The sequence below is a fragment of the Tribolium castaneum genome, chromosome 3 (genome assembly GCF_031307605.1).
Source record: "Tribolium castaneum strain GA2 chromosome 3, icTriCast1.1, whole genome shotgun sequence".
NCBI classification, from domain to species: Eukaryota; Metazoa; Arthropoda; class Insecta; order Coleoptera; family Tenebrionidae; genus Tribolium; species Tribolium castaneum.
The window spans coordinates 22060744-22082934 of NC_087396.1; the positions used below are offsets into that span (position 1 = coordinate 22060744).

Genomic DNA, 22191 nt, shown 5'->3' on the forward strand with positions numbered 1-22191 from the left:
AATCTATTGAGAAGTGTGTTAACTGTTACACAGTTTTTTCAACTTCATTGTTCTGAAACTTTAGACGGTAATGAAACAAAGCGCTCTCTGGCGACATTAACGGAACTATCGCAAACAGGAACGTTTTACTTATACGTGGTTTCGTATCCTAACCTTTAGATATCCGTAGTTAAAAGCTACATTCCATTAAAAAAAAGTTTGTACTGTTTCAGTTTATTTAAAATATTTTTCAATTATTTAAAGGTCATAATGAACACTACTTTGCTTTTCTCAAATGGGTCATCAATAAAAAGGTTGTCATATTTTTTGAAGTCATTTGATTAATGGAGGGATCTCAGTCAATTAACTTCTCAGCATGTTGCAAGTTTTATTGTTAACAATACAGCAAAGGTTCTCTAAGGAGAGGCTCGGAACTGAATTTATTCCCTTGCCGAATCGATACTCTTTGAATGCTAGCTACCATATGATGTGATTTGTGAGCTTGTGTAACATCAAGTCTTGGAAATATCAGTGATGGTAGGAATAAGCTGCAATATTTTTCCTTATTTTTATGCAAAAATTTCAAACTTAGCCTAATTGGCAAAATCCTTCCGTAAATTCCAGCGAAATTCTTCTCTGTGTCGGAACACCGGATTCCCTCTTGAATAATCTCAGATGCAGCTTGTTAACGTTATTAAAACCGAAATTGATTGCGATGAACAAATTAATTGGAAACTTTTAGCTTCTTTTGACTCGAAATAAAAGTTTCAATTAACTTTGGCGCATTGCTTTTGCAATTGAAGCTACTAATTAATTGAAGAAAACAGACATGCAGTCTTTTGAATTGAAAGAGTTCAACTATGATTGAAATTTATACTAGATAATGAGTGGTTATTCAAACAGGGTGAGTTCGGGCACCTCGTGGCCAAATTATTAAAACCACGTTTTTTTCACAGTTCTTTGAAGTCGCCCCAATATTGACACACTTGATTGCTGTGTTTCCCATAATTGGTAATTATAACCGGCTCAAATATCAAAGCCGAAGCCACGTTACGTGATTACTGGCAGAAATCAGATTTAATTAAAACGTCAAAGACAATTAGAGTAAATAACATTACAAGAAATTTGCATTCGGAACACTACAAAATCAAACATCAGCCGTATTTTTCGGCAACTTTCCGACAGTGATGAGGGATATAATGTTTATTTGAGTTGGTAAAATTTTCTTTGTTTCGACGCACTGTCAGATAAATCCGTCAAGGGGATCGAATAAATTGCCACAAAAAATCAAACAGAAGCGCTTATAAAAGGAGTTAAAGAAATTTACGCCAAAAGTTAGTTTTTCTATGCGAGATCAAATCTTTTTAATTTCTAATTAAAATGCATAGAGGAAGCGGAATATATTTCCTAAACTTGTTTCAATTAAAAGTTTGTTTTATTAAAAAAACACGAATAGTTGATATGTGTGAATAATAGGGGACCTAAAGCAGATCCCTGCGGGCCACTTTGTCACGTTTTTCCTCGTTACTGGCTTGAAATTAAAACAGTGGCGGCTCGTGCGTCCAAAACTAGATGAAACGTTAATAAAATCAATTTTTTTTATTCTATTTCTAAATTTAAATTAAAAACATTCATTTCTACACTGAAAATATATTTAAAATTTAAAAACCCTCATCGAATTTTACACGATCTTGTGCTCATCTCGATGTCAGAAAAAATTTTCTCGTTGCACTAATTTATCTTGCTTTTTTTACAGAGAACTCATTTATTTTGTGAAATTTTGTCAACAGAACTGAAATGAAGGAATATTTTTTGTCATTTTTGATTAAGTTTGAATAGTGGTCCGCCACTGATGCAGAAGACCATGTGAGCAGCCTAAAGTTTACATTTTCATTCGTTGTAAAAACTGGACTTTAATGCCTTCTCTCGGGAGTCTGCACTAGCCCATCCAAAAATTTACGATCCTTGTAAAATAAAACCGCAACTATTTATATATCGCTGATGCCGTCTTGAATAAACAACTTTTTAATACGATCAAAAATTAAGCTCTCAATGAAGCGTCTATTTTTAGCACCTTGCGCAAAAATCAGCTGTTTTCCTCTCACCTGACCATTTTTCTTGCATTTTTCGCATATTTCAATAAACTTGATGATGTCGTCAAGGGTCGGAGCTTCGAACTCTTCGATGTCGATCCTCGTCCATTCAATTTGGGGGAAGTCCACAATTGGGGGGATTTTCTCGGGTGATAAGGTGACCAGATGGCTTATGCCCTCCTTTCGTAAAAACTCCAAGTTGTAAACAGACTGCGGCCAAGCCATACAGGCCAACTCTTTTTCCACAAGCCAGGAAAAATTGTAGGGAGGTTTAATGAATTCACTCATTGTGAAAGGTTTCCGCAAACATGAAAAACTTTATTGCTTTGGAAGAGAACGCGGTTATTGCTCGGAATTAGGCAATATTGCGCAAGCGGGGAAAAAACGATTTGATTTTAAAAATTTCAAGGGATACGAGGCAGATGAGATTAGATCAATTAGGCGAATTCTCAATTTCACTGCCTGCTTCTAAATTTAGAGAGGTGGACTGCAGGCAACCAAATATTCACTCGCAAACGGTTAAAAATGTAATAGTAATATTCAAAGTTAGTTTGCGCAAATAACCAGTTGTTACAAAATTTTGGTCAGTAAAAGTCGTTTGAATTCATAGGGGTGGTCACGGCCGAATGTGGCAAAATAACCACTTTTAGAATTTGTCCAGTTGTTAGATCTTGATCTTGATGCAACAAATGGGCCAAAAAATGACCAATTGGTTTGAAAATAGCATTTTTTTTAACATTCAAGCACTTTTTTGAGGTAATAATTCTGTTTTCGTAGCAAGAGTTTGCTAAGTTGGTCCGTTTTTTGCAGTATAAGGACATTTTGAAATAATTTCGGATTCGGCGATTTTAATTTTTAAATAACAATTTGAAATGAGCTTAAACAAGTGTTTTTGATTTTGCCTGTTTGCTGCTTATTTTAATTTGGTTATTTATCTAACCGTGGTGTCGCCATATTTCGCAAAACGTGGCAAATCTGCTGCATACAAATGAGGAAACGTTTAGATCCGTTGCATTACAAATAAGTGCAATGTCGCCGACCACGCCTCGAAAAATCGGCCTTGACGCGATTTTTACAAACGAACTGTGTATTTATCGGCCGTGAAGTCTGTTCCCGGCTTTCAGTATGGAACAATGCACCTTCTCTCCCTAATAAATCACGGGAAATAAGGCCACGAAATAATTGGGATAAATTATGCATCAGTAATTTCACTCGAAACGCGATTAATTTCAATCAATTTGAATAATTAGCTCGGGCCGAAATGATTTTTCTAATTTTGCTTTCGTCGATTCGAACTGTTTAATTCAAGAGCGGGGTTAAAAAAATCTCGGTTACTGATTGAGTTTTATTCAATATGTTAGATACAAAAAGTGTATAAATAAATCACAACAAGCAACAAAGGTCAGTAGTCCTCTTCTTCATAACCGAAGTATTCCTGCTCTTCCTCCCCGTCTTCTCGGTGCTGCCGCAACATTTCCAACAATCCGTTTTCCTTCACCGTTTCTTCAACCGGATTCTCCTCTTCTTCGTAGTCTTCGTCCAACTCTTCTTCCTCTGAAAACGACGAAACTGCAACTTCTACAAGATTTTTGTGTGGATTACCTGGCGCCTCGTCTTTTTTCTCCGGTTTTGGCTCCTCAACCACCGGTAATCCAACGTCGACTTTTTTGTTCCGGCCCAAAATTTTGATGTTTTGTGGCTTTTCGGTGGTTTCCAAGCGCGGCCTAGAATAATTTTAATTAAGCTGCCGCAAGGCACGAAATATCAATTGATCCAAAGCAGTTTATTATTTCTTCACATTCGATATAACCTCGTCAAGTTGATTAAAGGGATTTCTTTGCAATTACGGCCAGATAATTGGGTATGTTTCATTGATTATAACAATCACACGGCGACCTTAGCAAGGGTCACGTTTACTTTTCGTGCCATTGAACCAAAATTCCGTTGTTAAAAAACAAAACCTAATTTTCACCTAGTTTGTAACTTTCCGCGCATCCGATAATTACAAACAAATTGTAGGCCGGAAAAAACCGAAAAAATTCCCCGCTGATACACATTTTACGACAAGAAATCAATTTAAAGTTATTTCGGGAAATTAATAAACGTCCAATGGTTTTTACGAGCACTCATCTTTACAGCCGATCTAAGGTCTAATCCGATTTTGAATTTTAATAATCGATCGAATAAAAATGCAAAACTCGTGTCAATAATCGTCTCGACGCGCAATTTTCTGCCAAATTAACCCTCAGATGAATCACTCGGGTCTTGTGAGCTGGGTCTAAGGAGACTCCTAATCGCGTGACAAGTCATCCATCAGACGTTCACTTAAAACCTGTCGAATAATTTATTCGCAAAAGGTGAAACTGCATTAGATATTAATTAATTGCGTGTTATTGCCGAAATTAACCCGTGTCACGTATCGCTAATTTGTCACATTTTGTAACAGCCAACTCCCACTCGAGAAACAATTTGATTTACGGGAACTTTTCAATTGCTTTCATACCGGAACTGGATTGTTTTACGTTCGCTCGTAATTTTTTTCGGCTTTTTAGGACCGCTCGCTCATACAAATTTCATTTCACTTTCCTTGTAGCAGCAGTGCATTCACGTAAATTAAGCAGACGTCGCCCGCAGATCCCGAGAGTCACCGACCAAATAAAACCAAATCGTTAACTCGGTTTAGCTCCAAAAAAACCAAATTAATGCACTTTTTGAAAACTTACTTCTTGGCGGCCGTTTCGTCCTCGCCGCTCTTCAACGACGCATTCAAACTCTTCAAAACGTCGTAGTTAATCTTCGAAGAGATTTTCTTCTCCTGTAAAATCTTCTCGATCGCTTCCCCGGCGGAATTCGTGGGTCCGATCGGTTTGCGTCTCACGTTTCTGCGTTTCTTCTTTTCGGGTTTGCCTTCTTCGCGCTCCTTTTGCAGTTTTTCCGCCTTGACTGGAATTAGAAGCGAATGTGCTGGTGAATTGATTCGAAAATCCGAGCCCCTGTCGGCTCTAATAATCCGGAAGAGTGTCAGAGCACCTCTGACATGCGGGAAATGGTAATGTTCTTGGTGATAATGGAGGAGTCTCGCGTTGTTTGCTTCGAATTGTGGGTGGAAATCGAAACGACAGTTGCGAGGGTGGGACAGATGAACACGGAAATGGCGTAATTATAGCACAAGGGATGGAAAGACAATGAAGTGACACTGACCCGCAATTAATACATTATGCAGCGGGAATAAATAACAACAAAACGATTTCAACTGAGGGCAAAACACCCGACACGCAATGCGATCATGACATGCACAGGGAAAAATGTACAAACGAAATTTATTTAGTTCAAGGAAATTTGCACGTTTGTTTACTTCTTCACTGTTATTTATTTGTTTTTATTAGTACAATAATGGGTTAAATAAGACAATAATTTCTTAAAAAACATACCACTTTACTTTTCAAAATAATTGAGATTAATTAATTAAATTCTTCCACGATTTTTGGTTTATTCTTGACAATTTTTGCGAAATAATTATTAAACACGTACTAATAAAATGTAGAAATTGAAAAATGTTTTTTTTGAGTTTTGACATAATTTTTTTCTAAAAAAACTTAGTTTTTAACACAAAAACGCCGAGATAACTATTGTTGTTCAAATACTACTTGTTAATAATTAATAGCCCGAATTTTTAATTGTAAAATGTCAAAAAAATTCAAAGAAACTACTTGTTTACTTCGAAATTAATTTGCATTGAAATAGTAACACTTATGAAGCGATTAAATTTCCTTAAATAAATAAAGGCGCAAATTTAGCGATTTACCGAAGAGACAACAGCTATTAGTAATGTGTCACTTGCAAAGGGTGGTGGATTTGTAATTAGATAGTGCAGTGGAAAACCGAGTCTCTAAGACATGCAATGCGTTCAATAGAAACCTGTAATTAAGTGATTTAACTAATTTACGTAATCTGAACATTGCGTCTGCTAAAGCGACAAGAAATGGATCCTATTGAGACGTCATTTAATAAATCCTGAGTCCGTAATTAGGGAGAATGAGCATAAGTCCCCGACTGTGGAAAGTGTGTAAATAATAATAAACAAATTAATTGCACCACGTGCAGATTGACCTCGACAAGTGTTTTATTGTGGTAGTGTCAGGTTTTTGCAGGTAGAGCGTGCAAAACGTGCGTTAAAAATAGAATAAGATGGTCGACCGTAATTTTTCTAATGGGATTGAACGCAAATCGGGCTTTAATTTGTGCATAGGTTGAGTTTCTCGCATCGGGTCGCGATGACGTTAATTCAAAGCCATAATTTCTTGATTTATATGAATTTGAATTTAATCGCATCCAATTTGTGAATGTGCCAACTGGAAGTTCCGCGGAAGGGTAAAATTCAATTAATCAGTAGCACGACGTGGTTATAATCGATGATCGCGCGGCTGAATGTATGACACAATATGAAAGAGGTTGTAAAGAAACGTTTTTTAAGCGACAATAAATGACTAAAATTAACGAAATTGCAAAATTCGAACGGATCGATGATTGATGTAATTTAATGTAGAAACTTCCTGGACGATTCTTTGACTATAGCTTCCTAAAAGCCAACAAAACACGCCTTTCATTACCCAACAATTGATTAGACAATTACCGCTCCTCCCTCTAAAAAAAAGTCGCCCCCAATTAGACTAATTCGCAAAGTCGAAGTACTTAGATAATGAATGCAAGTTGCATAAATCTCGGGCGCGTCGCTACAAATTAACTCTCGACTCTCTGCAGCTCTCTGTGTTGGAAAAAATCTTGCCGCTAACGAAACGTTTTCCCGTTGACGTCACTTGTCGAGTGGGCTTTTTAATATTAAATAAATGTCGAGGCGAATTTCGATCGTGTGCTCTCTTTACTTACTTTTTTGTTCTTCCAAAAAGGCAGCGTTTCGCTTCAGCCAAATAGCGTTCTTGTTTTGCGATTCGTGCTCGCTCATAATGTACGAATCTAATTCTTCGTCGTCGATGTCGTCGAAGGTCATGTCCACGTCCAGCGGCTGCGGGGGCTGCACTGCGTTCGAAGTGTCCTCGAGAGAGCTAGCCAGACCCATGCTGGCAATATCAGGACCTAAACATTTTTGTTGACAAAAACAGAGACAAGTGTACCTTTGAAACTAACAAAGAGGCAAAAAATAACAGTTACCACCGATAATGGTAACCGTCAAAGAACTGTTATTTGGCCGTAACTACGGCGATTGTGATAAATGACAGTAGAAACGGACATATGTGCCTTTTGAAGTTAACGCAAAAATTATATAATTCCAGTAGTACCGACAAAAATAACACTACGCCAAAATAACGGTTATGTGGCCGTAACTATGGCGTTTGTGACGAATGATAGTTAAAACAAAGAGAAATGTGCCTTTTGAAGTTAACGCAAATAATGTATAATTCCAGTGGTAACCGTCAAAAATAACAGTTACTGGCGATGCGGGTAACCGTCAAAATAACGGTTATTTGGCCGTAATTTTTGGTCCGATTAGTCGCATTTTTGGCCCTTCACCTGCAAATTGATAGATATTGTCGAAGTTTATCTAAGTAAACCTCATAAATGACAGTTATCCTAAGTAGGGTGAGGGTTAATTAGAATCAAAACGTTTTTATAGGTTTGTTAAAAAAAATATTTACATTTTCAACGTTTTACTTTCGAGCGCAAACCGCAAAGCACGCGTACCAAAATTAATAAAACGCTTTCAATGAAAACCGAATATCTGTTTTAATTAATAATTTATTTAAAAAATTAGAAATTCAAACGACTCGTGTTTTGATTAAAATTTTTCCGCTAGACTTGTTTTTCTTTGTTTTGATTATGCCATGTTTTGTCCTTAAATTGTCCAAACACAATGACGGAAGCCACTTATCTGCTTAAAATGTAATTGGCGTTCATGTTTTACAATATTGTTTTACAAATATTGTTGAGCATCTCCGCGTTATGGATTATTGTTTACATGTCGAGCACTTTGACGGCAATTAATCATTTTTTTATTCGCGTTATGCGCCTTTATCCGTAATTCGTTTTTATTGCTTGTTTGACTAAATAATGAATTTTTTCGTCGACTTTTTTAATCACTCACCCAACTCCTTGACCGGTTCTTTCGCGATTTCTGGATCCTCGATCGCCTCCTCTTGAATAATCTGATTGATGGTCCCCATCGTCGACTCCCGAATAAACCGATTGGTCTCCTGTATCTCCTCCGTGTCCCTCTCCTTCTCTGCAACATAAAGCACAGCCTCGAGCCAACTTAATTAACACACCGGACTCCCGAATCCAAAATAAGAGTCGTTTCAAATCCGGCAAACTTTGATTTTTGTCAACACGACGACCGGAAAAATTACACTTCACCGGAGCGCGCTTCGCTTTGATACTTACTTTTTCTCGATTTCATTTTCGCATCTCTATTCAACTGCATCTCAATCTCCTGCTGGAGCTCAGTTATACTCTCGGCTTCCTCTTCCATCAACTGCGACACAAAAAGCGAGTAAACACACACACAAAACGACGAAAATTACCCTCTGAAGGCGCTCTTTGTCCTTTTTTCGAGCCGCTTTAAACGACGGCGGGTCCTGCTCCTCCTCCAGGTCCACCGTCATGAACTCCTCCAGCGTGAGGGCGCTGCTCGGGGTGTCCCCGAACTCGATCAGTCTGCAAAATAACCCCAACTGCTTTCCAGTAACCGTCAACAAAAAGAATAACCACGTTAACCTGTGGCGCTAAAATTGTTGATAACCGTTATAGGTGACGGTTACTAGATGGTAACCGTCACAAATGACAGTTATTTTCGGGGTAACCGTCACAATGACGGTTACCTACGCACCTTTTCCTCAAGGTGGACTCGTGCACTTTGACGATTTTGACGATATCGCTGGCGGAGCGCCCGAATTCGTGCAATCTTGCTGCGATGAGAAGGGCTGTGTATTGAAATGGTGTTGTAAAAATTCAATTTGTTGATGGAAAATTGCGTCGATTACCTGCCCCGCAGAGTCCTGAAGGACGTCGTCCCGAATGTATCGAGTCCCTTTTCATTCTTTGTACGAGTCTGAGGGCGGTGTTGGCGACCTGTTGTGTTTTCGAGCCGAATTCCAGTTTAGCAGCGAAGCGTAAAATATAGAGGCAAGGGTCTGGAATCGATCATTGGTCGTGTGATCTTTGTTTATGATGAGAAAGTGGCGGTTGTTATTGTGTCGTCAGAGGGGAAAAGTTCACACGTCCGGAGGTTACAATAATATGGAGCAAGAGAGGAAAAGTGAAGAGAAAAGTATTGAATTGACTTGCACGTGGTGCTAATTGCAAAATGTGCGATGGTACTAAGTTCAGCGTAATTGCTTGAATTTATTTTAATTAATTCGCTCGTTTTATGGAGCATGAAATTCCGACGGATTTTTGATAATGACGAATTTTCATACTTTCATACTTTCTCGATTATGAATTGTGGGTCAGCAAGGCGAACACGTCAAAATTTGATTGATAAACCGCGTACAGTAAAACCTCGCCTTGTGATTTTTTCGAACTGTAATTATTTAAATCGTGCCTCAGTCAATTGGTTGTTGCTCTAGGGCAGTGATGTAGACATTTTCATGACATTACGTTCACTCCACTTGTAGAAATCATCGTAAAATAATTAAAAATTCTTCTCGTTTGCAATAGACATAAACGTTTCCTTCGTACAAAACAATAATTAAAAACATTTAAACCTTGTTCCCGGTAATTGCACATGACAACATCGATAATCTTCTTGTATTTTGATTCACCTAAACATTAATAAAACGCAACAAGATATTTCCGTGTATTGAATTGATTTTTTTAAAAACCTTGCAACGTTATTACAAATAACTGGAATTCGTGTAAACAGAATGACCGTTTAAAATAATTGCAATAATTAGCATTAAAGAAATTATGAATTACTGCCTGATTTATACTCGAATGGAAAAGTTTGCGTGCGAGAGAAACAATCAAACTTGGGATGGCTTTAAACCCGAAATAAACTTTTATGTACTTAAGAAATAAAGCTTTAATTGTGATGGAAGATTATGATGCCGCGAACCTGAAATAATTTTAAGACGCTTTTAGCCCGAAAAAGCGACCGAATCTTTTTTACTTCAATCGGGATTAAAATGCGACTAAACGAAAATTTCAATAAGTTATAGTTTGATTAATTAAATTTCAAGAATTTTATTTACTTGACTCACGCTTCAACAATCTGCTTCTTTTAAGTAGCTTTATGCAGTCTGTAATATCATTCAAGGTGATGTTTACAAACAACAAAGTTTATCAAATTGTTTGTTCAAAAAAATGTAAAAACATTAAAACCATGTTAATGGCTGATTGAAGGCCCGTTATTTAAATACAATCAATTGGAATCGAATTCTTGCAGCCGTAATTCATTGTTCGATCAACATTCCGTGTAATAAAGATAAGGAGCAGGCAATATTTTATGTGCAAACACTCAAACAAAAGTACATTTTTCTTTAATGTCCTACGAGAAAAATACTGTTCCGCGATGTTTGCTCTCTTATCTTCGCAGCAGGCGATCGATGCGCAACCAAACCGTCTCAGAAAGTAAAATAATTTCGAAAATTGTAATTAACCGAGTTTTTTCACGGTCAGGTGCGCCAGTCTTTGTACTTTTTACAATACAATGCTAGTGTCACCGGTCGAAAGGTCGCTCTTAACTAAAACAAGAATTTTTAATTAGTGGAAACCGATTCAGCACTTCTCGACGGAAGCCACCGACGAAATTGTGTCTCAACAATTTTAATATCGGATTCAAATCGCATCGTGTTTATTTGTAACTTCGTGCTTAAACTACTTTCCCTTGGTGGTCTCTCCCGAGGCATATAAACAGTCTGAATTGACTTAATTTGCAATTAATTCCAAACAATGAGACGTTAAATACATCGAAATTGATTTTTCATTGCAGGCAAATATTCTGGAATTATGTAATCGGCAGGCCCGGCCTGGCTGCTCAAGCCCACCGGGGTAGGAAACATAGACATTCAAAACTACCCAGTTTTTTTCTCTTCTTTCTTATTTATCCAAAGGAGTCGGCGCAAAAAGAGTTTTTCGCGACTCAGTAAGTTAAAAAATAACCAGTCCGGCCCTGTTGGTCGTGTCAGAAGTCACGTAAAATTTTCGAAAAGTCGTCAAAATTTCCCAACGAATCAATCGAGGAAGTGGTCGGTGGAGTGTGACGAAGTCTGATAAAAAGCTGACCTACTTCCAGCGTAATATCCATTTCGTGTCGGTTTTCTTAAGGGCCGATGATTTTTACGAGGTGGCATAGCAGAGGGCGAACAAACGACTCGACAATGGCCGAGCAAATGCACCTTTGTAACATATTGGGTTACATTACCTGCTGACAGGTCGTTGACTTGGGAAAATATGTCAGTAATGAACAGTTGGTTTGGCAATAGATGTTTGTAGCAAGTACCGTTTGATGCTGCAATCGCCGAATCACTGTCCTTGACTGGATTTCAAATTTCGGCTCGAATAATTTTTTCAAAGCCATTGGAGTGAAATTGCAAGTCACGCTTACTTTGCCGAGACCGATATACATTCACTCGTGGTTTTTTCAGTTTTGTAATGGCACTTGTTACAGGATACCTGCTTTCTAATCGAAAGATTTTGCAACATGTATTTGCGGGCGAAATATTGTATTGTTTATCGAGATTTTGCGATTCAATGTCGGAGCGCTTGATTTTAATGACCTGAAATTACTGCAGACTTACAATGTCACCACGGCAATGCCATTTTTTCAACGCAATGACTCAATATCCAAAATTTACAGTCGCCACATCTGCAAACAAATTGCTAAATTCTAACAATCGACTCGAGTGGCATTAAAAATTTTTGCAACGACTGTCTAAATAGTTAAATAAATGGGGACGCCATTAGCGATTCTTTTGCAACGGATTTTTTAAGAAGATGATGGAATGACGATCGTGTATGCAAATGTGTAACAGCATTGACTGTCCACATGAGAAAAATTCTTATAAGGAAGATAATAATTGTCAGTTCCTGTTAGTAAAGGTCGCAGCTTTGCAAGTCCGGAATTTAAAACGGATTTATGAGACAATGTATGCATCACAAAGCAAAAAATTCAAATAATGGTGTTTTAACGTCTGTGCCAAATTGCAGTGAACAGTTACCATCACTATAGTAAAAATCATCCTTTGTTACGTTCAAATGTGGATAATAAACCGCAATTAACCGTTAACCAATAAATACGTGTTTTTTGCCCATTTCATCAGCATTCACTACGTCTACAGCAACTTGTAACAAATTTTACAATGTTAATATTTTAATATTCCGGAAATTATTCATCCTTAACTCAAATTTATTAAAAAATCTTTTTTTTCAGCAGATGTTAATTTCTTTATCAACTCTTTTGAATAGACAAAATAACACTTTAACCACAAGGATAAACGTTTTTTTTTATTAAACTACAGTCAAACTTCGATAACCCGAAAAAACAGTTATTAATGCCAGCAAAATATCAAAAATAACTAGAAAAAAAAGAAACTTCAAATTTTAATGGCAATTTATTTGATTATATGTTTTAATGATAAGCAGTATACAAAAAACATTATTTTTCAACAAAAAAATACAATAGATAGTGGGCTCTGAAAAATATTTTTTATTATTTCGTATGTCTATCATTCTAAGATAAACGCTGCTTCTAAATGTTGTTTGCTGCAAAAGTATTTAAAAAAATTGTTACTATAGACTCAAAAGTCCAAAAAATTTTCGAAGTTCGACTTATTAAGGTTTGACTGTAATAGCTACAAAAAAATTTAGCTACAAAAACCCAAGTTTGCACTCTTGGGGCCTCATACAACTTGTTTATAAAAATGAGGAAAGATCGAGTTTTTTGCGAGTTTTTAGTCACTAATGTGATGCTAATTACCTAATACGTACGGAAATATGTTATCGAAAGACCAATATTATTAACGAATTTGCGACTTGGCACGAGAAAAAATGCCAAAAAAACTTGATTAGAATCTCAAATCCTTCCACTTTTAAGAGCACTGGCAAACTAGATCTAGTTATTCTGAAATTCAAATTTTTGTCTCGACTTTGGAAAAATACGGCTTATGGTAAAAATTTTACTCTTGTGAATTATTAAATGTAAATCAAGCCATGCCTTACCACTCCTTATTTAGCCACCGGTGAGCGACCTCAAGTAAACAAAAATAGACTAGAAAAAAAATGATTTACGAGGAAGAAAAGTCGCAATTAAATAAATTAGAAACACGATTTTAATACAATTCGTTTTTTTCAGCTAGATGATGTGAAAAAAACTTCCACAAGGTTCCAGCCGTTCACACGATCTGTTGCAATAAAAGTGTCAAAATTCGGAAAATTGCTCGAAAATGAATCGGTGGAAACCTGAAATCACCCGTCGACCTCAACATCTCGCAGCCTTGGTCGGGAAACTCGGTGTAAGTAGAAGTACTACTGAAGAAAGCACGCTTTATGCCGGAGTACCGTCAGTTCATGTGATTGTTTCGACCAAGTGAGAGTGCTCGAGTGGTGCTTCGCTTGGTGATAGTTTGTAGTCTGCAGCGATTTCCCAAAAAATTGCGAATTTCTGCAGAAGTGCAAAGACACGTCGTGGCTTTTTCGAAAAAGTGAGTGCCCCAAAAAGCGGCCTTGCACGCGTGCGTGTGCAAATTTGCTCGGTTAATTGGCCAAACAAAATATTAGTGTACCACTAAGCGATTTTTCTGTCGCAATTGCGCCTCAAAATTGCACACACACTTCCAAATGACAATATTTGCGTGATCAGCCTTCGAGCGCTTCAGTACTTAAAACGTGAGTAAATAGTCGAGCAACGTCCGATTAATATTGACTTTTCGTTCCAGACGCCTTCCAACCCATGTTTTAAGCGATCTTTTTGCTATGCTGGGTGCCGAGCAAGCTGGGCTGAATGCTGGGCGTCACGCTTTGGCCTGGGTACTAGGTCAGACCGATATTTGGTACCTATTGTACCGGTGCGCTAATTACGTTAGCAAGGGGCACGGTCAGTCACCCAGCAGTGTCTCCATCCTGGACAACCTTTTCACCCTGGACGAGGACCATTTGGACTACCAGGACGAAGACGATCTCAACAACCAGTTCCTCATCCAAGGCAGAGGTTAGTGGACGACTTTCGATTCAAATTCGGGACAAACGTAGCCAAATTCGATCGGCGGAATATTTTCGAATTCGATTAAAACGGGTTTGGCTTGTTTCGCCGCTTGCGCTTTCTTACGATCATAGCCTTGGAATTCGCGTCTTAAGCGAAAATTTGCAAAAAGAAAGAAAGTCCGCAGTCAAATCATCTTTTTTTCTAGAGTTGTTACACACTTTTACACTTTAGATAAGCAAGTAGTTTCCATTTTAAATTGTTGGAAAAGTCCGTTAATTGGACGGAATTTTGGTGAGAAAATTGATAGCAGCTTATCTCCATAGCCACAAATTGTTTAAACATTATTTCATTCATTTTAATTCAAAAATACGTTAATTAGATCGGCATTTTGGAAGAATTTTAAAAATAGCTTGTAGATGTCTTTATTATTTATTTTCTGATGTGCAAATAGTGTGAAAAATATTTCCCACACGTAAATCAAGCGAAAAGCATGGAACGAAGTTGTTTCCAGTTATGCTTTTTTACTACAGAGTAGTAAAAAATAGTAGGTTGTTTCTGACATGTCAAGATGCAACCAAAAATACTAATTGCACGTCGCACTTGAATACTTTGTTTGATTTTTGAAAACATTGATTGAATCAACATTGTTTTTTTTTATGTTTTAATAATAGTCCATAATGAAATTTTAGCAAAATGTCAAGACAGACTTGACAATACTCTGTACAATGTAATCGTGGATAAATTGTGAAATATTTTAAGGATTACCAATCTGGTCAGCTGGAATCAGTATTATTGGTTGCATATTTAAAAAAGTAAAAGAAATAATCCAATATTGACTCATCCTGTATACAAATTGAAGTAATTTTTTGAACTATTTAAATAACTTTTTTAATTATATTAAACAAATTGTAACTTAGTGACCAAATTTCCACTGGTATTAATAATTGTAACTGGTCCACTGAAAAACTAATCCTCACAAATTTAAATTTAAATTTTTAAATAGTAATGTGAAGATTTTTTGGATATTTTTATTTCTTTTAGCAAGTATTTTCTCTAGAATTTTATTATCTATTTATTATAGTCCTAAAATTCTGAATATGACTGCTTTTCTCATAATTTTTAAAGCATAATCAGCGGCTTTTTCCAACCGGCCTTTGCCGTGAAAAAGTGGAGAAATAAGAATGTTAAGTAGCGATGTTGCCGTGTATCTGCGAGAATGTGTTCATTTAACTGATTTATTGTTTTTGTAATTTGTTTGGGACTCAATTTATTCAGTGAAAAAGTGTTGCAAATGCGGGTAATTACGGACGAGAGTCAGTTGCATGCTTTTATTTGTTTATTTCGCAATTTTTATTTACCCATGTGAAACAGAAAATAAAACACAATAAATCAACAAAAACAATAATGTTTACTTATTAATACAGCAAAAATTGTGTAACAACTTTCGAGTCACTTGAAATAAATTAAAAGGAATGTGCTACAAGACAAAACGACAAATTTTCTCATACATCTCGTGTAAATATCTCTCCTAATTAGAAAGTAAATTGTCAGTTGGAGTATTTTAGATTTATCGGTGCGATTAAGTTAACTTTAGGTCAGGTAATGAACTATTAGTGGTAATGATTCTAACAAGCACGTCATGAAGTATAATTAGAAAAAAAAATCGGTTACATAATTAATTCGTTCTCGGGTTTTTTCGCGAAAAGTGATTCGAATGTGTGCATCTAAATAAACGAAACCTTGAAATCGACGTCCTTGACGAGTCGAATGCACTATAATTTGTGTTAAATTTACCAGGTCATTCGTTTCGTTAACGGTTTCGTTGCAACACTGAATTAATTAAAACCGAAATAAAATTTCTTCGATTTATAGTAATTTTATAGTTAGCTATTCGGCTAGGATCAATTTATTATGTAACAGTTTCAGGCATTGCCAAATTGCACGTGAATCAATTAAAAATGAGCCAAATTAAGCCAATTTTATTCATGCATGTCATTTATTTTTAACAACTCTCCTAAACTAGATTTCGTCAGTTCTCCATCCACACAATGTAAGTGTGCTAACAGTTAGATCAATTGCCAACACTTCAACCGAATGTCAAGGGAAATCGGTCGTTACTCGCGTTTTACAACAATACACGTTGACGTGGAAATAGCACACACTTCTCGAAAAACAAGGGTATTACGTGCTTGCATCGATAACCAAAGCAAACAAGCCCACACATGACCAGGAATAATAAACATTTCGTAAATATGGGCACCCAAAATGCTGTAAAAAAGCGATCGTTTCTTAAAAAAACACACGATAGGTTCCATATTTTTTGTTCACCCTGTATATCGATTAGGGCTTTCACGTGCCTTTCAATTACCCCAAATTGGAAAATAATGGACCCTGTTTCTGCAAGATAATGCAGTTGCGAACAGGTGACCAGTTTGCATTTAAATTTTATGGCAGTTTGAGTCGAAAAATGGAACATTTCTTATTCAGCGTTTGCGAACTTATCCCAAAAGTTTATTTTTTGTGTAAGTAAATTTATTGTGAGAAAACAAGTGTGCTGTGACAATTTTGAGCCCGGCAGCACCATCTAGTGAAGGGCGAAAAAAGGGTGATGCAGTTTCCTGTCCTTAACATTACAAAATCCATTAAGTCTTCCAAATGTGAATTTCACACAATAACGCTTACATAATATTAGATATGAAGGTGTCTAGTTCCGGTATATGATATATGCATACAAAAAATATATGAAATAATAAAGTTCAAGGCAATTCGTAACAGAGATTACCCTTCACGTCGCGATTGAAAACACGACAAATACAAAATTCAGTTAATAAGAAAAACACACAAATATTTTGTCGGCGTTTAGTGCTTTTAATTGACCTCATTAACACTCATAAAATGCCATTAAACGTCATTATGCAGCTGTTTTTTACAGTTTTAAATGTCACTGTACGAGAATAAAGAGACTATTTGTAAAAATTTCAATACAATTGAACAATCGTAACGTCAGTTCATTTCATAAGCTAATGTAGACAACCAAATAAACAACAATAAGGCCACCATTTTTTTTCTATGACCATCTACAGTTATTTAACTCAATGGAAAATGGGTTTGTGGGGTTGGCATGACCTACAAATTTGACACCTGTCAGATCAAAATAACTATAATAAATAAAAAAAAATAATAAAAAGCTGGTGTTTTTATTGACCCGCTTGCGTTTGCGTGCCATAACAGCGACCATTTTATCGACGAAAAAGAGAAGCCTGCCACAAGGCGGCGTTGGCGTACCAGGGCGGGGATAAGTGAAACAAAAAAGCAACGAACGTACAAAATGGCGGCCGTTTAGTCGTGCTTTTTGTTATCTTGTTATTGTTGTTGTTATCTCGAATTAAAAAAAAAACAATGGCTATGTCGAATCTATATTCGAAAATAGCCCCGAAACCGGTCAAACGGGCCCAGGACAACTTATCCGTTTCGCAAACGAATGCGTGGATGAACGGTGAGTTTCCATCCGAGTGGGCTTGTTTGCAACCGTGTTATAACCCCCACAATTTATAATTTGTATGTTTCCAACAGCAGAAACCCTCAACAATGGGGCCCTCAGTCTCTCCCCGCCGCACATCATCTCCCAACGAGAAAACTTGCAGGTGATGCAACCTGCAAGTGCCCCCGGCTCGCCCCCTTCTAGTCCTTGTGTCTCGCCCACGGGGCCCCCAGGCACCCTCGACCCCAACTGGCAGGCCAGCAAGCCCACGGTTCGGGAACGCAACGCCGCTATGTTCAACAATGACCTAATGGCGGACGTGCGGTTCATTGTTGGCAGCCCTGGCGCCACTCAGGTATATACCCGAAAATATTTTTGAAAATTAAACGCAACGACCTTCAATACAATCAATAATAAGTTTAGTTAAACTAAATTTGCACTAGTTGTTAAGTTTCATGTTTTGCGTAATCCCTAAATCGCGGTTGTTTTTAACGCAGGACATCCCCGCACACAAATACGTCCTGGCGACCGGAAGTTCCGTCTTCTATGCCATGTTTTACGGCGGACTGGCCGAATGCAAGGAGGAAATCGAAGTACCTGACGTCGAACCGTCTGCGTTTCTCACCTTACTCAAGTAAGCTTGAGTTGTTTAGTTTTACGGAATGTTACATTTTTTTGTTTAGATATTTATACTGTGATGAGATCCAGCTGGAAGCGGACACGGTTCTTGCAACTTTATACGTAGCGAAAAAATATATCGTTCCGCATTTGGCGCGTGCCTGTGTGAACTATCTCGAAACTAGTCTGACTGCGAAAAACGCCTGTCTCTTGTTGAGTCAATCGCGTCTTTTCGAAGAACCGGAACTGATGCAACGATGTTGGGAGGTGATTGACGCTCAGGTGAGTCTGACACATTCCTTGTCCTGTCTAGACCTAAGCGGCGTCCCTGAACGTTGCAAAGAGACGCCAAAGAGGCACATGAGTTTCAGTGCCTGTATCAAAAATTCACTCAACTAGAGAGAAAAATTCAATGTTTCAAACGCTACCAACTGCCACACGTACGCAAGGCTGATCTGTGTCTAGTCAAAATTGATTCAAAACGAAAACACACAAAAAAAATGTATGTGATCATGTCGAAAATGCTCAACAAGTTTTTATACACACATATCTTAAGTTTAATTTTAAGTAACGGCCGACTTGTGCTCATTTTATTGGTAAAACAATGAATAAAATGTGTAAGGTTGGCGATTGCTGTGCTTGTTTTAGTCTCACTGTTGTTTTTAATCCACATATTTACAGCATTGATGTGTTTTTTTCCCCGAAATGTAACTAAATGTATGTACCATTGTGTTGTTAATATATGGATTATAAAAACACCGAGGCTAGATTATTTCACCTGCTCATCCCAAGGTTCCTAACTAATATTAAACCAAACAACGCAGCAAGACGAGAATGCCGGCTTAAAACACAATCAAGATAAAGCTAAGCGATTGCATTCGTCCTATAAAAATACTAAATTTCTATAAATCAATAAAAACGCGTGCAATCAAAATGTGAGATAGCACAAGTGTTAAAAATATCAGTATTTATAATTATTTCAAAAAAAAAAAAAAGATTTGGTTCAACAATAGTTTTTAAGGTGAAATTATTTTCGTAAAAAACAATTGCAATATTCTCTTTTGAAAAATTGAAATTTAAATCATTGTGCGTCAGTTGGTGACGCGCATGCAATATTATTTATTACTTATTATTCATAAAGGCAACGTTATTTTTGTTTGGGGTATAGGGTACTCACTGTTTTCATTTTTACTACATTTATTCGTTAATACATTATTTTTGTTTTATTACATCTAATAATTTCCAACCAACGAAAAACGTCCACATGACCTGACCTGACATTTAAATAAATAAAAAAAAAAACGAACATTTTCAAAAATTTCCTCTCTCTCACTTTTAGTTAAGGAACCTTGTGTTAAGAAACGTATTTTTCCAGGCCGAGATGGCGTTAAAATCGGAGGGCTTCGTCGACATTGACATGTCAACCCTCGAGTCGGTCCTGGCCCGAGAGACTTTAAATTGCAAAGAGATGAATTTACTAGAGGCAGCTTTGAACTGGGCGGGGGCCGAATGCGCCCGTCAAGACGTCGAACCCACCCCACAAAACAAACGAGCGGTGTTGGGCAACGCCCTCTACCTGATACGAATCCCGACGATGACACTTGACGAATTCGCAAACGGTGCTGCACAAATGGGCATTCTGACGCAAGAAGAGACTATAAATATTTTCTTTCATTTTACAGCGAATAACAAACCCAGTCTGCAGTACCCCATCAAGCCGCGCGCCGGACTGAAATCGCAGGTTTGTTTCAATCATTTTCAAACAAACCAACGGACCAAAAATATAATTAATTGTTTTATGACAGGTGTGCCACCGGTTCCAATCGTGTGCCTACAGGTCGAACCAGTGGCGGTATAGAGGACGCTGCGACAGCATCCAGTTTTCGGTCGACCGCCGCATTTTCGTGGTCGGTTTCGGGCTTTACGGCTCGTCGAACGGCGCTGCCGATTATAGCGTTAAAATCGAACTGAAGCGCTTAGGTCGCGTTTTGGCCGAAAACAACACTCAGTTTTTCTCAGATGGTTCTAGCAATACGTTTCATGTGTACTTCGACAATCCGATACAAATCGAACCCGAGTCGTTTTACACGGCTTCGGCCATCCTAGACGGCGGCGAATTGAGTTATTTCGGACAGGAGGGTATGAGTGAGGTGACTGTTGGCCAAGTGACGTTTCAATTTCAATGTTCCTCGGAAAGTACAAACGGAACAGGAGTACAAGGAGGTCAAATTCCGGAACTTATTTTTTACGGACCGGCGTATGAAGAACACTAGGACGTGTAGGGTTTTTGTTCGGGCGTTATGCGAATTGTTTACTTTCTGTTTGTTTAAAGTGCTGTGAATTAAGGGACTTTTTATTTATGATTTAATGTTAAGGTGATGTTTTTTTACTTGATTTTTTGTTTGTAATAACGAAACTGGATATCTCCAAAAGATGTTGTGTTCACACATATGAAATACAAATACTGTAAATAGTTTGTTTAAAAAATATATAATACTAAAATGATATATTCCCGTAAGAAAGCTTAATCATTAGATATTTTTCGAAATGTCTTACAGATTTTTGCCTCTCAAGTGATAACCATGTACTGTTTTGAGGTTTAGGTTTGAGTCAGACGAGTCCATGTATTAACCAAACAGGGTTCGATGAATACAGACGTGTAAAAGTAGCTTAGCTTTTTTTATTTACTGTTTTGTTATTACGAGAAGATTTCCAGAGTAACTACTAGCATAGCAATATTTATACGGCAAACATTTGCTTACATTGCCATGATATTCGTTACTACTTATGTGATACAACAAATAATTTGATAAAATATATATCTTGGTAGTTTCAAGCGGCTCTCATTACCTCCACACCTCCTCCTTAACTACTTTCTGGCCAAAGTGGCCTATAACTGATCTTAAGTTGGCTTTTTAGCACAAGGTGATTTTTCAGCCACCAGAGTTGGGGTTGGCAATATTATGTCAAAAGCCACTAAAATTTAAAACAAATGAAGACTCACCGACAGCAGGTATGTTGATTGACAAGGCTTGAGACAACTTGAGGTAGGTCCTCCCCAACTCGTAACAGCAAATTTGTAGTACGTCACTAATATCTATCAAAAGATCTAAGCCTGAATTAAGGAAAAAAAACCTTTTGCTTTTCGTTTATCGTATTAATTTTTTACTTTTTTGAAAATCAAAGGATACGGGCTGTGCCCTCCGTCCGGCACGTAAGATACACGCAGGCCGCATGCACGTGCGTGTTCTTGCGCCCCTTGGTCAGGTTCCGATTCAGTGCCATTTTAAAAAAATTACACGCGGTGTCAATACAGTGCTGGTTCAACTGCAGCTGGTTGCACAGCTGCGTGATGCCATTCCGGGCCTTCCTCAGGGTCATCTCCCGGGACTCGACCCCGGCCCCCACATGAAACGCTACAAAAAACATAATCATAGTTCAAAGGGTAGGGCGTACTCACAGGCCCCGAATTTGGTGGCACCCCCTTTGGAGTCCGCCGAAACGAACTGCCCGATCGCGCTGTTCGTGCCATGGGCCCCTTCCTCGAACTGCACCTCCGCAACTATGATATTGACCTCGAGCACCGAACCGCAGTTTGTGCAAACGGCGTCCCCGCGCGCGGGGTCCACCTCGATGTCCGAGCTGCCGCAACTCTTGCATTTTCGAGACGACGACATCGCGGCAACCGTAGGGCATCAGGGGCGAAGCACTAATTATCAATAAACATAACCTCGAATTCGCACACTTGAGCCACGAAATGTCACTGGCATGGCCCACTCAAATCGTGCACATGGGCTGGGGAATTACAGTGGCCCAGTTTTACATTTCCAAAAATTGGACTAAAACGGCACCAATTCCCAATTCCA

General features: G+C 37.8%; 3 protein-coding genes across 8 annotated transcripts; 1 reads left to right on the forward strand and 2 right to left on the reverse strand.

Moving 5' to 3' along the window:
* Positions 1-1967: 1967 nt before the first annotated feature.
* LOC103313564 (dual specificity protein phosphatase 23) lies at positions 1968-2360 on the reverse strand. Its single transcript, XM_008197120.3, has one exon. The coding sequence runs from the start codon at positions 2358-2360 to the stop codon at positions 1968-1970; it is 393 nt and encodes a 130-aa protein (XP_008195342.2).
* Positions 2361-3403: 1043 nt separating this feature from the next.
* Positions 3404-22110, reverse strand: Brf (Brf RNA polymerase III subunit). The gene is made up of 12 exons (XM_968609.5): positions 21786-22110; positions 21517-21741; positions 21330-21434; positions 9068-9217; positions 8914-9007; positions 8609-8741; positions 8469-8559; positions 8173-8310; positions 6960-7166; positions 4796-5015; positions 3675-3796; positions 3404-3626 (listed from the first exon to the last, which is right to left on the reverse strand). Exons 1-12 carry the CDS (start codon positions 22000-22002, stop codon positions 3475-3477), a joined length of 1854 nt encoding a protein of 617 aa, XP_973702.2. The 5' UTR covers positions 22003-22110; the 3' UTR covers positions 3404-3474.
* On the forward strand, positions 13566-21161 carry lute. Of its 6 annotated transcripts, XM_064355798.1 has the most exons (8): positions 13566-13910; positions 13961-14232; positions 17800-18062; positions 18205-18341; positions 18391-18607; positions 19701-19944; positions 20008-20066; positions 20131-21161. In XM_064355798.1, exons 2-8 carry the CDS (start codon positions 13998-14000, stop codon positions 20596-20598), a joined length of 1623 nt encoding a protein of 540 aa, XP_064211868.1. In that variant the 5' UTR covers positions 13566-13910; positions 13961-13997; the 3' UTR covers positions 20599-21161. The 6 variants fall into 6 exon arrangements, with proteins under 6 accessions (XP_064211868.1, XP_008195338.1, XP_008195336.1 ...); XM_008197116.3 differs by having other exon boundaries at positions 17803-18062; positions 19701-20066; XM_008197114.3 differs by having other exon boundaries at positions 13567-13910; positions 19701-20066.
* Positions 22111-22191: the final 81 nt, after the last annotated feature.

What these genes read in the sequence shown, in the direction of transcription:
- lute (XM_008197114.3), top strand. Translation starts at nt 13,998, where the DNA reads ATGCTGGGTGCCGAGCAAGCTGGGCTGAATGCTGGGCGTCACGCTTTG. An exon ending in GCAGCCCTGGCGCCACTCAG is followed by an intron (nt 18,063 to 18,204) that starts GTATATACCCGA and finishes TTTTTAACGCAG; the next exon opens with GACATCCCCGCACACAAATA. An exon ending in GCGTTTCTCACCTTACTCAA is followed by an intron (nt 18,342 to 18,390) that starts GTAAGCTTGAGT and finishes TTTTTTGTTTAG; the next exon opens with ATATTTATACTGTGATGAGA.
- Brf (XM_968609.5), bottom strand. Translation starts at nt 22,002, where the DNA reads ATGTCGTCGTCTCGAAAATGCAAGAGTTGCGGCAGCTCGGACATCGAG. An exon ending in AATCAACATACCTGCTGTCG is followed by an intron (nt 9,218 to 21,329) that starts GTGAGTCTTCAT and finishes GATCGATTCCAG; the next exon opens with ACCCTTGCCTCTATATTTTA. An exon ending in ACAAAGAGCGCCTTCAGAGG is followed by an intron (nt 8,560 to 8,608) that starts GTAATTTTCGTC and finishes TTTGTGTCGCAG; the next exon opens with TTGATGGAAGAGGAAGCCGA.
- LOC103313564 (XM_008197120.3), bottom strand. Translation starts at nt 2,360, where the DNA reads ATGAGTGAATTCATTAAACCTCCCTACAATTTTTCCTGGCTTGTGGAA.